A 17,857-nucleotide genomic window follows, 5' to 3' on the forward strand; every position below is an offset into this window, starting at 1 on the left:
ATTTATTTGTTAGCATGAATTTATTTATTTACTTTATTTTATTATTATTTTTTGTAATGTTTTATCAGCATTTATACAACTTTGTTATCTATTTATATATTTTTCATGTTTATTAAGCCCTGATGAAGCCACCAGTTTTTTGTAGGTATGTAAAACTAGTAGGCATAATTTCCATATTTTAATAACTAATAAATTTGCTTCTTATTACTTTTTCTTCCTTCTTTAGTTGTAAAACATTTCCTCTTTAAATAAGTACTTTTTGGTAACATTGATCCACATACTATCATGAGAATCTCAGAGTAATTTGGATTAAAAAAATATTAATTATACAAGGGATTCCAAAAGTGATGCCTACATTTATAATAGCTTCCTACAAAGGAGTTATGTCCAGTGAAATTAAAAAAAAATAGCTTTAAGTCTACTTTATATTTTATACACTATTTTTCAGTGTAATATTATAAAACATTTTCTCTCTTCCATAACAAGTATTTTCAAACATTAATAAATAATAAAACTCTTCATGTTGATTGCAGAACAACTATTTTCTCACTTATACCTTGACCTGTTCATCATTTTTACATTGGATAGCTTTGAAATATATCTTCAATTTATGAAATATGCAGAAGTCTGATGAAGCCAAGTCCTGGAAATAGGGAGCATGTTGCAACTTTAAATATGTTCTTGTATGTTGCCCCATACAATTGTCATATTGCAAAAGTCTTGCCTTTGGTAACATTTAAATAATCTGCTGCAGGTTTCTAGTCTTCTCTGTTTCATTTTTGTAGTGAGCTGATGTAGCACCCAACACACTACTACATCCCAGTTCTGTTTTGTAATGGTTTTGTTGATATATATATATATATATGCAAATCCAATTCAATTTGAATGCTCGTGGTCTCAGACTTGTTCTCTGATTAATTGCTCAGCTTTTTCGTTTCCCATCATTACTTGCATGTTAAGCTCAATGACCTGTCATGGCCAAGTAACTTGGCTTGTTTTCAATCTGATTAATGGGCTGTTAATCCTGTCTGCATGTTTGTTAACTCTGTCTGTTCTTCTTTTTAGTTTGTTTTGTGGGATGAAAAACCAGAATTTCGAGGAGGACCACCTCTGTATGAGACAGGTTAATTTACTTTCAGTTGAAAATTCTGATAAAGATTCTTCATGTTCTAGATAGGATTTGAACCCAAGTCTTTCCAGTTGAAAAACATTGTCAAAACTGACTCAGCTGTGGAGGGTCCCTGCTCAGCTTTCTATCTATGATTAGTTGCATGTTTTTTTTTTGGCTACTCACTTAGTGATCAATCATTTATGTCAGCTCCATCATTACTGTTTCTTTTTGTGTGTGTGAGAGAGAGAGAGAGAGAGAGAGAGAGAGATCGATCAGACATTTCTTGCCAGAAGTTACCAAACTTGGAATCCTCATTATTCTATTTGTTGTGGATCAAGATTTCCTTACCATAGTTTTTATTTGCTACATTAACCTCTCTCCTAATTCAGACAACTACAAGGGGGAGAAGTTCTGATAAACACCTAGAACCAAAATTAATTAATTTTATGACTTCTTATATATTCTATAAGAAGGATAAAAAGCTTACAACAAATTATTACAATTTGATGAAACATTAAAGTTAAAGGGTTTTAAGATATGTTATTAAAATGATATTAAAGCAACTTACATGTTAGGATATAACATATCAGTTGCTTTAATATCATTTTTTTGCTCTAGGTGTTTATCAAAACTTCCTAGACTCCCCCCCCCCCCATCCCCATACGCTGCCAACTTTGATCACTTATCTCCAGAAGTTGATGTTACACAGTCAAGTTACCCAAATTGCATGTGTGCATGCGCTATCAACTTCCACACTTTGCAGACACAATTCCTCTGCACTCATTATCAGCATCCCCTCCCCTCCTTTCACATTTTTATCTTTCTGGAAAATTATATATCCTTCCATTTCTATTCCCGACATGACATGCTCCTCAGACAACCAAGTTTCACTTATTCCAATTATCTTTAGGCATACTGACTCAATCAATGCAACTACCTCAGCTCTCTTGTTTTGAATACTGCTTACATTTGTGTACAAACCTAACAATTCCTGTCTTTGAAGCCATTTTATCAGCTCCATTATTCTCTGTTCTAGCTGCTATACCATGCCTCTCTCTCTCTCTCTCTCTCTCTCTCTCTCTCTCTCTCTTCCATCTGATCACTCCCATTTCTCTGATCCTGACTCTGATTTCCATTCCTACCTGTCTCATTTTCACCTTTATGCATTCCATCCCCTTGTGCTGCTGTAACTACATCTTCAACGTCATATCCATCTTCCTCTTGTTGTACAATCTATTTAGTTGTGCCATCCTGCTTCACAAGTAGACTCTGATCATTTACTACATTAACTTCTTGACTCTGTGCCTTCTCAGAAAACAGTAGCCTTTCTAAATGCCTAACACCAAACCCATTCAAATGCAATCCATCAACTTTAAACCATTCCAACTTTTCTTCAAATTCACTCCACAGATATACAAATTGAATCCCCTTTTCCTCACGGAACTAAGCTATCTCTTCTCCCCTTCTCAATTCACTATTGTCATATCTAGGCAACACGCCTATGACTTTTCCAACAACCCTATTATTATTTACCTGCCACAACAACTTCTTGAAGTCTCTATCAACATTCTTTTTTGCCCCAATCAAGTCATTTTTCCCATGATAACCACTAATTTTGATGCCCAGTCTTTTCTTTTCTGCAATGCATCGGTTATTTGCTTCATTTTTCCACCAGGAAAGCATGTTTTTTGCACTTTATTAGTCATCACATCTCTAATGATATATGACTATTCTTTGACTCTTTCTTCATAAAACTTACTTCCTCGTTCTCATTTTCATCAGCCAATTTCTAAAGAAGAAATTGGCTGATGAAAATGAGAACTTCATTTTGCTTTTCATTCTTCCTAAGTCTTGCTTAAGCTCTTTTACTACAGTCCCAAGACTTGATCCCATTTCTAATAGCTCTAATCTATCAAGACACTTTTCACATATGTTAATGCTTTCCTTCTTCTCATTTACTCAAACAGTCCACAAATCTTTCAAATTTTTCGGTGTATACATATAGGAATTTTTATGATGCATTCACTGCAAAACAAAAAATCAAAGACAGAGCTCAATCTTCATACCAAAGCCTTCCATGCTGCTGACATGCATTTCTTTATGGATGCCATTTTCAGAAGCAGAAATGACACTTGTATCCAAACTGAAAAAATGCAGCACAATTTGCAATAAAAAAGCCACACTATACAGTAATTAAAAACACTTTTTAGCACAGCTCAAATCTACCACTACATTCACTCGCGACACTGTACTGATATGGGCATATTATCTTTGGGCATGCTGATTCAGTCAATGCCACAAACTCAGTCCCTGTATTTCTGATACTCCATACATTAATATACAAGCATAACATTTCTCCATTCTTAGGCCATCCCATCAAGACAATCACTTTCTCTCTCTCTCTCTCTCTCTCTGCTTTAGTGCACTTTTCTCTTCATCCTGAACATCTCCATTTCCTTGATCATGACTCTGATTTTCATTTATGTTCTCATCATCTCCACCGTTTTGCACTGCATCACTTTGCTCTGCTATAATCACTTCCTCACCTTTGTATCCATCCTCTTCCTGTCCTTCCACAACCTGCTTATGAAATGTGAAAAATGTAAATGGGTGATTTTTACACAATATTTGTATTTCAATGACTAGTAGAGATAAGAATGGAAACTACTCCTCAGTTTAATATTTGCATATAAAATGATTTCAAGTTCACTACTTATCATTTGAAACACACTTGCAAATTCTTCTTCCCAAGGAGTTCATATCCTTTCCTCTCATTCTAACCATAACATTTTATCTATCAAGTTTTCTTTTAAGAAAAAAAAAAAACATCTTCAGTTGTAACAAATATATGGTCACTCCCGTTCATAATGAGTGTATATGAAGTGTAACCCCAATATTGCTAAAGCTAAAGGGGATTCCACTGATTTTAATTTTTTTTGTTGTTATTTTTGTACATAATAAAGTATGATATAATCATAAAATTAAAATATCAGTAAGCATTTATATTATATCCCACTCAGTACAGAAACCAACCTATTTGGTTAATGCAAATTTTCAAAAGCAAATAATGTTTGTATATATTATTATTATTTGGTAACTATAAATTATAATTAAATAAATTATATAAATAATTATATAAATTATATATTTAATTTATATAATTATAACTATATAAATTAAACTAAAAATTATAATTTGACTCCTCCATGGAGTCAGCATACTCATCTTTCCATATGTACTGAAAAAATTATAAAAATGTGCCTGCCTAAAAGCAGTAAGAACATAATATACATTAAACAAGTCCCATCTAATGCTCAACAATGCAAGACCGATAATATGTTAAAGGGTATGTGGAGGTCTCCTCTCAGTTATCATAATATATATATATAATGATAATGTATATACTCAGATATTTTAGTGACATGACACCTCCAAGAAGTTCAAAGACTCATTTTGGGAGGGCACTCTGCCCTGTGCAGCCCTCCCACTGTCTTCATCACTTACACCTCTACTTAAACTTCTTAAGCCTGTATACCATTTACATTGTTGATACACTTTCTTGTACTAATTTCATTGTTTGTTACAGAAAAGAAATATGAACATTTTTTCTGTAGTAATCATAGTGTATAAGGAAGTTTTCATCACAGAGTGGTGTATCTGTGACATCTGTCTATAAGACATTCTGAAGAAAAATTATTTATGTTTTCCTATAAATTTAAGACATCACACAGGATACCTGTATCACTAATATTGTAAATAGTTCATGAAACATCTGACTTCTGATAAAGAGGAAATAAATGATTGCAGTATGGCAAACACAGTTGCATTTGTACTGGGATATATTCAGTCCTCAGAATTACTGAATTGGCAGAAGTTGGAAACTAGTTTTGTAATATCACAAAAGAGAATCTTCTTCATAAAACAGAATGTCTTCTTAACAGATTCAGCAGTGAATTCCATTTTACAAACTTTGCTGATATTTGTGGAAATTATTGCCATATAAACTTCCTAAATTTCAACAAGATACTATAACTATTCACAGCTTTTTCACTTCCTTTGTTTACCTGACATCTATGTTTCTTAGACAAATTATTTAAAAAAAAAAATGGATTATGACTGTAGATCTTACTTCACCATATTTCTTTTTCTGAAAACTTTTTAAAGGCTATTCTAATTACTGTTGGAAGAAGTACAGGTTTAGATTTAGGCATGTGGTAGATCAAATTTCAACAATGTAATGTTTCTCTTTGTCATTTGCTCCCTTGAGGTTCATTTCTCTTTGAAAATACTGTAAATAATCTAGAGAAAATGTTACTTAGAATAATAAATTTCAAATGTAGATTGTTTCAGTAAACAGTATTTGTAATATTTATCTTTTCTGATTTTTTTTAAATAAAACAAACCACAGATATATGTTATTGAAAATTCCATGGAACTCTATGCTCGTCAGATGCTGTTATTGGCATCATGTCTAGAACCACAAAATGTCTTTGGACTTCAAGGTAATTTCATTTAAAATTTTTTAAAAATAATTACTACATTCATATGTAGCAATTATATAATTACTATAAATTAACATTGTTCTATTAATTTAGATTGATATTTGCAATATCAAAGGAATGAAGAAACTGATTTTTAGTGTTGTCTATAATAATATGCATTTCACAGTTGATAGGATACAATGGTCTAACATGGTTTTGAGTTGTAGATTGAGTTAAATGAAAACCAGAACATTATATTTCACATATCCAAATAACTTTCAGTATTTATTTTAGTAATAAACAGTAGCACCTTTTTTCTTTTTTTTTTTTTTAATTACATCATCATCATCATCATCAAATTCCTGCCATGTACCCTCAAGGGGTGTACAGGATATGACAGTACTACATGAAAAAATTACATCATTACTAACTTCCTATCTACAATTTTCCTCCAAATCAGTCTGTTACTTGTCAAGACTCCAACATTATCAGATCTTATATTTCTATCGTCTAAGGCACTTTGTACCGTATCAATCCACCTATATCTTGGTCTTCCTCTGGGTCGTTTTCCTGCCAACCTGGCAGAGAACACTTGTTTTGCTAATCTTTCCTCTCCCATTCTATTTAAGTGACCATACCATCTGAGATTAGCTCTGCTAACGCATTCCTGGATGCTGACAATGTCAAGTTCTTTCCTAATATCCTCATTTTTAATATGATATTGCCATTGATGCCATCTGTTCACGCCTCTAATCTTTCTCAGGACTCTCATGTCTGCGGTCTCTAGTCTTTGGTCAAGTGTTTTACTTCTGACCCAGCTCTCAGATCCATAAGTTAAAATTGGTTTGAACACAGTCTTGTATACAGCTAATTTAGTGTTCCGACTAATTTCTTTCTTATTCCATATGAATTTATTCAATTGACTTCCCACGATACCAGCTTTGCTGATTCTGTTGTCTATTGCTATATTTAGTTTACCATCTTCAGCAAAAATTGTGCCTAAGTAGCTGAAATGTTTTACTTGTTCCACAGGTTCTCCATTCACAACACAGTTGACATTTTCAATGATTCTGCCTATTTTCATTGTCTTTGTCTTTTTATTGCTGACCTTCATACCATATCTATTACAACAGCTATTCAATTTAGTCAGAGAATCTTGCAGACTTGTAGCGGATTTATTTAGAAGTATAACATCATCCGCATAAAGCAAAGAGCTGATATTAACATCTCCAATTTTGATATCAGGTTTAATACCACATTCCTTCATAATGTGATCCATATAGATAATGAATAACAGAGGGGATAATGTACATCCTTGTCTCACACCAGATTTAACATTAAACCATCTTCCTGTACTTCCTTCAATTCTAACTGCTGACTCACAATTCAAATAAAGACTAAGTATTGCTTGATATAATGCCCCATTGACACCATATAACTGCAGCGTATTGAATAGCTTCTCTCTTGGCACCTTGTCATATGCCTTTTCCAAATCGACAAAACTTAAATACAGATCTTTGTTATATTCCCATGCTTTCTCGACTATTTGTCGTAAAGTGAAGATCTGATCCTGACAGCCTCTATTTGGCCTGAATCCAGCTTGTTCTTCACCAAGCTTTTCTTCCACAATTCTTCTCAACCGTTTCTCAAGTATACTTGCATAGATCCTGGAACACTCAGTAGGGAAATACCTCTGTAATTCTCACATTCAGTTTTATTTCCCTTTTTATATATGGGTACTATGAGAGCTCTACTCCAATCATCGGGAATTCGTCCCTCTGTCCAGGCTTTCTGAACTATGCAGTGCAGCCACTGTAAGACTTTTATACCGCCATACTTCAGCCTTTCTGGTCGAATATCATCTACTCCTGCTGCCTTTCCACATTTCAAGCCTTTGATGGCTTTTTCTACTTCAAGTATAGATATGTATTCCTGACTGCATGCCTGGTCAGTGTTTTTTATCACTGTGCTGTCATCACTGCTTGTTTCATTTAGCAGTTTTTCAAAGTAATTACTCCATACTTCAAGGATATCTTTTTCTCCTGTTTTCATGTCACCTTTATCATCTCTAACTCCTTTTACAGCATTCTTTCCTCTATTCCTAAGCTTCTTCAACAACCTCCAGAATATTCTGCTACCTTCTTGATATTTATTTTCTATATTCTTGCCAAAGTCCTCCCATGACTTTTGTTTAGCTAGTTTTACACACTGTTTAGCTTTCTTACATTTGTCTCTGTATTCTGTAAGAGTAAAAGCTGACTTATTTGCCAGGAACTTTTGATATGCTTTCTTCTTTTCCTTCACTGCCTCTTTAACTTCCTGTGTCGACCAGGGAGTTCTGATTTTTTTATCCTTGCACACAACCTCACCACATGCCTCTCTTGCAGAATCAATCAATGTTTTCTTCAGAGTTTGCCACTGAATCTCCAAGGTTTGATTCCTGTTCTCAAACTCTTTCATTTTCTTTTCAACAATCTTTCTGTATTTTAGTCTACAGTTAACATCTGAGAGCTGCTCAACTTTTATTCACTTTAAAACTCTCTTACATGTTATTCTTTTCAATATGAAATTCAATTTTATCCTGTTCAAGACTAAATAGTGATCACTTCCAATTTCAAATCCTCTGTACACTGGTGTCCTGCACCAGGGAGAAAACATCACTATCAACAATAACATAGTCAATGAGACTTTTCTTATTCCTTGCCTCTTCTCTCCATGTGAATTTGTGCACATTTTTATGTTGGAACATGGTGTTAGTAATAACCAGTCCATGTCCTGAGCAGAAATCCAACAGATATTTGCCATTATTATTAGCTTTGCTCTTTTCTCCAAATTTTCCCAAAATATTTTTGTATGTCTCACAATCATTTCCTACTCTGCTGTTTAGATCCCCAACAAGGACCAACGTTTCCTTTTTCATTGTGTCAGTTGCTTTTTCTAGAGCGTCAAAAAATTCCTCCACTTCTACCTTAATAGAACCTTCTGTGGGATCATAGGCACAAATAAGTCTCATTGTCCAGTTCCCCATTCTCATATTTGCCCACATTACTCTACTTGAGACTGACTGCCATTCAAGAAGATTAGCCTCGTATTTTGTGTTGAATACTATGGCTATTCCTTCTTTTATTTTAATTTTTTAATTACAGTTGCAGTAAATATTTTCTTCTTTCCTAGTGAGGATGGAAATTTCAGTTTTAATGATATACATACTTATTGATGTCAGCCAGTATTTTTTTTAATACTGGCTTATTTTCCACAGCCATCTGTGGAAAATTTTCCAATAACATTCATATGGAAATCCTTTTTATTTTATAATTTTTTTACTAAATCACTCCATGCATCAACATACCAGACACATTTTCCTCTACAACTTGCACACTGATTTATTTGTTGTCAGACCCTTCCAACCGCTGTAATACTTGCAGTTTTGACAGCAGTTGGAATCCTATCTGCTTCTATCAACGTGTGCACAGCATGTTTTAGCCATGGTTTCCTGTGATAAACATTATTATTATTATTATATAGGCACCTCCATGGATTCCGAAAATTCATCACAGGAGATCCACTCTATTCTCACAATCTATCATACCTCTCCTTGAACCCATTAACTGACAAACACTCACACAACTGACTCCGTCAACCCATTCCACTCATTCACAACTCTCCAAGCAAAAAATCTAGTCCTCACACCCCTACTGACTACACCTTTATTCAACTTTCAGGAATGACCCCTTGTTCTGGTCCCTCTAGCCAAATGCTGAAACATTTCCCCTGCATCTATCCTATAAAATACTTTAAGCAACTTAAATGTTTCTATCATATCCCCTCTTTTTCTCCTATCAACCAACTTCTGCAATCTACACACCTTTAATCCATCCTCATAGGGCATATTCTACAGGCCACTCACCATCTTGGTTGCACTCCTCTGAAGCCTCTCCACCACTTCCACATTCCCAAGAAATCCAGAGGACCAGTCTTGAGCACAGTAATCCAGATGTGGGTGTATCAAAGCCTTATAAAGAGGAATAACGTCTTCCTTTTCTCTACTTGTGAATGTGTTCTTCATTAGCCAAGTAATCTCATGTGCTCCCTTACCATTCTTAGCATTATGTCATCTAAACTTTAACTCTGTCTACCACTACCCTTAAATCTCTAGCTTCATTTATTTCCTGGAGTACAGTGCCATCAGTGTGATAAATGGTTTGTAATCTGTTTATCCCAAAGTGCATAACTTTACATTTCTTCACATTAAACTGACACCCATTAACTTTTGGCCATACTGACAGCCTATTTAAATCATCCTGCAACTCTCCACATTGCCTTGATTAACTATTACCCGACCTAATTTCGCATCATCAGCAAACAGCTGAATATTTCCTTTCAGGTTATCTCCTATATTGTTTATGTACAAATTAAACAGCAATGGTCCCAGCGCTTAACCTTGTGGCACACCTAGTGGTGTGCCATAAGGTTAATTTGTCAAATGCCTTTGCAAAATCCATTGTGTAGCCATTCAACTAGAAGGGCTTTTAATTGTTCTATTTCTCTTTGAAATGATCCATAAGGAAGCTAGCAAATGGTGGAGGGAAATTCCATGATAGTGTCCTTTAACCGTTTGTATAGCTGTTTTGTGCCATGCAAAATATCTGGTGAACATGTACTAGTTATTATAATTTGATTATGGGAAATAGTACATGTCCTTTTAATAATTTCCAGTGGGAACGTATTTTTTTTTTTTTTTTTTTTTTAGAGCTGGTGTTTTGTTATAAGGGTTGTCATATTTTGCAAAAATCGTTTGCAAAATATGACTTCTACATTACTTCAACCTTGGTATCACTTCTGGGTTTGGCTCCTTCTGATGAGACCTCAACGAAGGTTGAAACTGGTCTGGATAGTGACCTATCCCATAATGCATAGCATTATACATTTCCATAAGGATATGTGTTTTGCATTATGGGATACCAAGACAAATAATGTGAAGTCGTTGGCCTCCATATAAAAATTACACTTGGATAAAGGATTAAACCAAGATGCCAAGAAATTGTATAATTTCTTGGCATCTTTAATTTATAGTATAACCAAGTGAAAAACTTTCAGTGTTAGAATTTACTACTATGCATGTTTTTTTTTAAGTCTACATTTTTGATGTAGGCTATGTAGTAGGCAGTGTTTTGAGATAGGTATGTGTATCCTATTTCATGTGATAATAGTTTGACTGATCTGTATAGCATAGTATCATGTAATATTAATCTGAGTAGTGTTCTGGGTTTATAAATTTTTGGTAGTCAGTAGATAGGCAGTGTGAAAGCCTTGGGTTGATTGAGCAGAGTTTCTTAGTTTCTTTGAGTCAGAAAGGTATACATCCACTAGATGGCAGTGTGTTCCCCCCCCTCTTAAGCTAAGAATGAATGTTGTAGTAGTATGCTGTCTTTTAATAATGTTAGCATTTTTGATTTCTGTAGCTTTCGCACTCCTGGATAGCAGGAGGAGTGTAAGACAGTGCCATTGCATAAATGTGGTGGTTTATTTAGCACATGACATATTACACATCACAAAGTATAAAATTTATGACAAACAATAAAAAATTACAAGTTAACATCTAGATTACAAACAGAATCAATTGATTCTTTGGTTGCAAACAGGAAGTCAATAAAACTTCCTTTGTAGGCTCTTAAGTGACAGTCTTGTATAATATTTTGCACTGATTGCTTCTCGGCTCCACAATCACAGTTTGGGGAACCGCATTGTCCCATTTGGAAAAAGCATCAGCACATGTACTGTGTCCTGTTCTGATTCTATTGAGGGATGACCAGATTCTACACAGTAATTCAAAACCAGGGGTTTCTCTGTGATACATGGCACAGTGTGGCACTCTGTTGGTGATTCTTCAAACCACCTTGCTGACCAGGCATCGTTCATGCAGAAGTTGTTTTCCAGAAGCAGCTCTGCAGTTCCTAGTAGGGGTTTTCTAAAGTGAGGTCTGTTAATATTAAGGTCTTCAAGGTCAGAGCAGATGAGAAGCTGTTAATTGGACATGATCTTCTTGCATTCTTGAAGAAGTGCATTCGATCTGTGTAGGTTTGGCAGTGCAGTATGGCTCAGAATTGGGAGCCAATAAATAGGAGTTGATTTAATTGTATCTGAGATCAGGCACATGTTGTACATCTATAAGTTTCACATGGGCACTATTCATCCAAACTGGAGCACAGTATTCTGTGGGAGAGTAGACAAGGCCTACGGCTGATACCTCAAAGTGTTAGCCGTAGCACCCCAAGAGGTGATGCAGAGTTTTTGTATATATTATTTCTCGTTTTCAGTTTTTCAACTGTCCTGTCAAGGATGATTCCAAGGTATTTAGGGTACTGCTTATATGGAAGAGATTATCTAAAGGTCTATTTGTCAATTTGTTTTTAAGGTGAAAGCATGAAAATATTTTTCAAGGGAGTTCACATTGGTAATTAGGATTTCTTCTGTTATATCGACAGATTTATGTCTAGCTGCTATAGCCCAATCATCAGCATACCCAAACTTTTTGGAGTGTCAGCCACATATAAGGAGAATAATCGTGGATAATTTTAATTTATTGTTAAGCTTCCTTTGCTTTCTGGTGGAATTTCCAGTAATAGTATGGAATGTTCTGTTGGTAAGCATGTTTTCTATAAGGCAAGTAGTGATCTGGCAGGGAATTTCACGAAGTTTACAGATTAGTACTTGCCTTCAGACTGTATCATATATCATATGCAGTAGATGTTGATGAGCACCTCTGATGTTTTTTGCTGCCCCTGGAAGCCCACCTCTGTGTGAGAAATAAGAGAGATAACTTGATCCAAGCAACTCCGTTTAGGTTAGAAGCCAGCTTGTTCATGGGGAATTCTTTCAAGTCATGTTGAGCTAATCCTATTATGTAGGAGGCACTCTAGTAATTTATAGCTTGCACTCAGCAAGGCAATGGATCGATAATTTTGGGGAAGGTTGTTTGATTTCCCAGGCTTCAGAATGGTGATTATTTTAGTTCATTTGAACAATCGACAGATGTTTCCGGTCTGTAGGAAGTCAGTGAGAAATCATGCCAGCAATCATTTCGCATATTCTTTCCACAGTGCACTACAAAATCCAGATAGATGTCATCAAAGCCTGGAACTTTTCTCACCATTACATCTTTCAAAGCAGATGAGATGTCTTCCACAGAAAAGGAGCGGGAGTACTCGTATATTGTCTCACTGATAGATTTAAGAGTTCTGAGTTTGAACTTGACCTGGATAGTATGATCTCTGTCTTTTGGTGCTCATGATAGATTTACTATATGTGAAGCCACTGCATCTGGAGTTACAGATGTATTAATACATATGGGGGGAGGGGATTATTCCCTCCTATCTTCCATAAGAGTGCCCATGCCTCCTGACTTGAGTGCCTGAAATCCAGGTTTTTGACTGTCTTCGCCCATTTTTTCTCCATGCGATATCAAGACTATGGATTAATTTGTCTGTGATTTCTTGATCTCCATTTTCTAAGAATTCCTGGTCTAAGATGTCACTTGTCTCATCCAACCCAGGGATATATACTCTTTATGGTATCCCCTGGGGATGGTCTTTTTAGCTGTGATAATCACTACATCCACAAATTTATCACAATCGTCACTGGAAGAGGCTATTCATCATAGGCATTTATCAAGTTTTTCAGAGAAAATAGACCAGTTGGCCTTCTTAGAGTTCCAAGCATCCAGGAATGACCTAAATGTGCTGCAGTCATTAACATTAAAAATAAGGCGCATTTCGTGTGACTCAGCCCAAGTAACTAGTGCTTCTCCATGCTGGTTATTATTCCAATATTTCCATTGTTCATGGTGGCTAATGAAATCACCTTATACGCAGCTGGGTGATTACATGGATAGAGTACTTGCTCAGGCCACGAGGTAGTCGGTGGTTTATAAATATTGATAATTGTTACATGAGATTACCACCAACTTTGATGGTAATCTCATGGATATCGTTGTAGAAGTTGAAAGCAAGGATACATTCTCGATTGTATTTCTAATATATGTATAGCAATCCCATATGATAAGTCAAATGTTGCTCTAAAGACTTTGTATCCTGGGATTTTTCCTCTTTTCCATAATTGCTCCTCATATTTTGCATGGATATTCTGTATTGCAACCAGATCAATGTTGTTATCCAATAAGATTTTTGATTAGTACTGGCATTTAGCCCAGCTTATACTTTTTATATTGATTTGGCAGATTTGGACATTTTGTCCAAGTTTTCTGGTCCTGTAGTCCTTGGGACCTAGGGCTTGATTCATATTCATTTAATCCTTGTGATGCATACTGGCCAGGAGATCTTGCAGATTATTTGGCCATCCGGATTTACTAGTTCATTTAGCATTATCCAGGATGTAACATGGGAAGGCAAACTGGTACCTACAGGGTGTTCGGGATAAATTTGACATATTTATAATTAATTATATTTTTCCATAAATTACATGTATTAACACACACTTCTCTTCATTTAAAAGTTTGGACCCTTCTTCATTCATATACAAGATGTCAGAAAGGATGGATAGCTGGAACCCACCTGAATCATGGAAGAGAATAACTTGTATCATGATGATTCGTGCCCGCCATCAAAATAAGGATATTACGACTGCTGCCCAATGCTCCCTGAATACAGTAAAAACAATCAGGCATGAACTAGAGACTTGCAATGGTGACTACGAGGATGTAGCAAGAAGAAAGATCCCTAGCAGACGATCTGATTGCGTTCGTACAGCAGAATTCCTCGCAAATCTGCAGGAACAGGTGTTGAAGAACCCTGGCATTGGAATTCGGGCTTTGTTCGTGGAGTTGCTAACTGTAGTCAAGCCCTGGATAACAAGGGTAGCCAATGGTAGGCCGTATGTATGGCAGCAGGATTCGGCCCCTTGCCACACCTCTGGGAAAAGTCAAAAATGGTTGTCTGAAAATTTCTACGACTTCACCAGTCCAAATGTTTGGCCTCCAAACTCCCCAGACCTTAACCCCATGGATTATTTTGTATGGGGCGCAGTTGAAAAAGACACCAATCGCACTTCCAGTAATACAAAAGCCCAGTTAATGGATAAAATTAAAACAGTTTTTGCGGATCTTCCCAGGGAGACTGTAGCATCAGCTTGTTCGAGGTTCCGAAGCAGAATTGAAGCTGTGATCGATGCTAATGGTGGTTATTTTGAGTAAATCTTGTTGATAGTATTGTAATTAACTCTGCCTGTAATGTTTTTTTGTCAATTCATTAAATTTAATAGATACAAAGAAGATTTTCTTTTTCCTTACGAAACTGTCAAATTTATCCCTAACACCCTGTATAGTCAAACTATATATGCTAGTTTGACTATAGGTATAGAAATTCCCGCCACTTTACTACCTATAGTAAAGTGGCAGGAATATAGTCACTGGACAATAAAAACTGGACTATAGTCAAACTATAGTCCAGTTTTTATTTCTTCTATAATTGTTAAGATTTTGAAGAAATCAGTAAGAACTTGTATATAGAAATGGGCAGATGAGGACAATATTATTTATTCAGGCCACATGGATTTGTGAAAGAGCACTCTTGTTTTAGCAGTTAGGTTATGTTTTTGCAATAGATAGCAAGAATAACAAAAGACATAATACAAACAGGATTCATGAGAAAGTGACTGGAGAGAGAGAGAGAGTCAATGACAAAGAGAGTGATCATCTATTAATTGGATACCCCCTCTTCTGGATACAGTCAAGGATTTGGAGGGAAGTTTTGGATGCACCAAACTGAATGTGAAAATAACATTCAAAGGATCAGATAGATTTGGAATTTGTAAAGTGGCGGGAGTTGTGCAGAAGTGAAGTAATGATTAGAATAAAAATAATACTAAGTAAAATTATCATGTTGAAGGTTGGATGGAGTATTGACAGCACTAGGAAAGGATTAAAAACTAATTTTAATGCTTCCAATATTTCGTCTCAGTCACTGAGAAATCTTTAGGGAGTACAAGTAACACTCGTAACACACACACACACACACACACACACACACACACACACACACACACACACACACACACACACACACACACAAAAGACAACACAATACTTAATGAAACACGTGGGTGACTCTAAAGTATTTTCTAGGTGGTGCACCCTCTATGGGCATTTGTAGGCATCCCAGGATGTAACCCGAGACCTCTGATGGTTATTGTTTCACATATTTTGGGAAGTTTAATGTATCTGTATTTGTTTAGATTAGGTTGATTTCTGAGTGCGTCTGCAGATTCCAAAAACGGTCTTTCCTTTTTAAATTTACTATGGTGGAGCATGGTAGTTTTCTTCCAGAAGATCCTGCAAGTTGTGTCCAATACATGGTCTGCAAGGCCAGATTGACCATAATCATGATTGTAGATGTAAGATTTGTTCATCTGAACAGATGGTGTCTGCTCTACCTGTCTGTTTGAAGTAAGCCGACTTGTAAGAACAGGGTTCTTTATATACTCCAGGCACTGTGAGGAGGGAGCTGATCTTTGGTAGAACAGATATGTGAGATCAGACAGGACTAAGCATTGAAATCTACATTTCAATATATGAAATACGGGGTAAAATTGTTTTTACCCCGTAAAAACAGAATTCAGGACATTGGTCATGGTGAATCTTCGGGATTCTAATATATGAGCACTACAAGGTTTGCCAAATGAAAAGGAAGAATGGAGTGTACTGTCATCAGCAAAGCTATGGATAAGACTGGAAGTCTGAGAGAGTATGTCATTTATATACAAGAGTAAGAGAGTGAGTGAGAGAATGGAACCCTGGGGTACCCTTGTTTTGGTGGGGAAACCATCCACCACAACTGTGAGCGACTAGTGAGAAAGTTGAGCTGCATAGAGGTTGTACTTTTTATAACAACCTGCTATTTTTTTCTGATGTATCACATACATAGGGGATGGTGCTGGCATTCCTGAAATCCTTCTTAAGAGATGGGTGAGAAATGGGGAAGGAACTGATTATTTTTTTAAATCTGTAATCACTGTAGCCATTGGATAGGAAGGTGTTGTGTATATGGTTGAGTTCAGTTAAAAGAGAGGTTTCACTGGAACAAAGATTATAGGCTATAAAGTTTTAGTGATGTCATTTGAGAAGGGTAGTGGTGGGAAAGTTTGTGAATGTATCTGCTGGGTGTGAGTGGGTTTTCTATATACAGCGAAGGATTACAATGTGGAGTTTTTATGCAATGGATCTGTGTTACTATCATGACAACAATACCCCATGCCACAATGCTGCAGCTGTTATGGAATGGTGTGAAGAAATTGGTGTTAAACGCAGGGTTCTGACCTCAATCCCATCGAACACCTGTGGGACGAATCGGAGCTGTGATTGAGGTCCATAGCAGCACATCCTCGATCTATTGCTGAACTCAGTGCTGCCTTGATGGAGGAATGGAGACCAATTCCACCTGATGTCTGTCGTACATTGGTGGAAAGTCTCTCTCAAAGGGTGCAGGAGGTGATCAAAGCCAAAGGTGGACATACTCGATATTAGGGTTTGCCTTCTGGTATCGACTGTATATTGCTAAAGTGTTCGGACAATTATTGATAAATAGTATAGTTGTACGGTGAAAACAAGGATGCCTATTTTTGTCTAACTTTAAAATATTGTACTATCCTTTTAAATTCAAACATTTCTAGTTTTGTGTCATACTGTGATAACTAAAAAACATGACTATACCATATAAATTACTAGTATATGTTACATATCCTCAAGTGAGCATGTATGAACATTTTAACATTTTGGATATATATATATATATATTTTTTTTTTACAAAATCAACACTGCTAATGTTGAGTATAAGAAGTAATTATGATGCAAATATAATCAAGCACTATCAAAATGTAACTAATTATATATTGGGTTTTATCCTTTATCCAAGTGTTAGCAAACAAAGTTTGCACCTGAAGTACATTCAGGACTGGGGTAACTTGTGGTAAAGGTGGTATAAGTTCTCGTCACTTGCCTTAGTATCTCCCATAATGCAAAGCACATCTCCTTGCGGACATGTATAATGTTATGCATTAAGGGAAGGGCCACTATCCAGACCGGTTTCGACCTTTATGAGGTGTTGTTTAAGTAAAGACCTCTCTAAAAATTAGGCAGTCCCCCAGACCACTCCCTACGAGTGACCATCCAACTCAGCGGTGGCCCCACTCAGACAGGCAAAAACCTACCCCAAAGCAGAGCCTCTCACATCTCAGGGAAAGCAATCACTTCTG

General features: G+C 36.0%; 1 protein-coding gene across 2 annotated transcripts in view; it reads left to right on the top strand.

Annotated features, from left to right (window-relative positions):
* Positions 1–17,857, top strand: part of Dnaaf3 (Dynein axonemal assembly factor 3) — a 223,732-nt gene that overhangs the window by 39,033 nt on the left and 166,842 nt on the right. For both annotated transcript variants that reach the window (XM_090410152.1, XM_090410151.1), the window contains exon 5: positions 5,520–5,613. In XM_090410152.1, the coding sequence (XP_090266278.1) occupies positions 5,520–5,613 (94 nt within the window). The remainder of the gene's footprint in view (positions 1–5,519; positions 5,614–17,857) is intronic.

This window comes from Typopeltis vanoorti, chromosome 20 (assembly GCF_054136105.1).
Source record: "Typopeltis vanoorti isolate ZY-2024b chromosome 20, IOZ_Tvanoo_1.0, whole genome shotgun sequence".
NCBI lineage: Eukaryota > Metazoa > Arthropoda > Arachnida > Uropygi > Thelyphonidae > Typopeltis > Typopeltis vanoorti.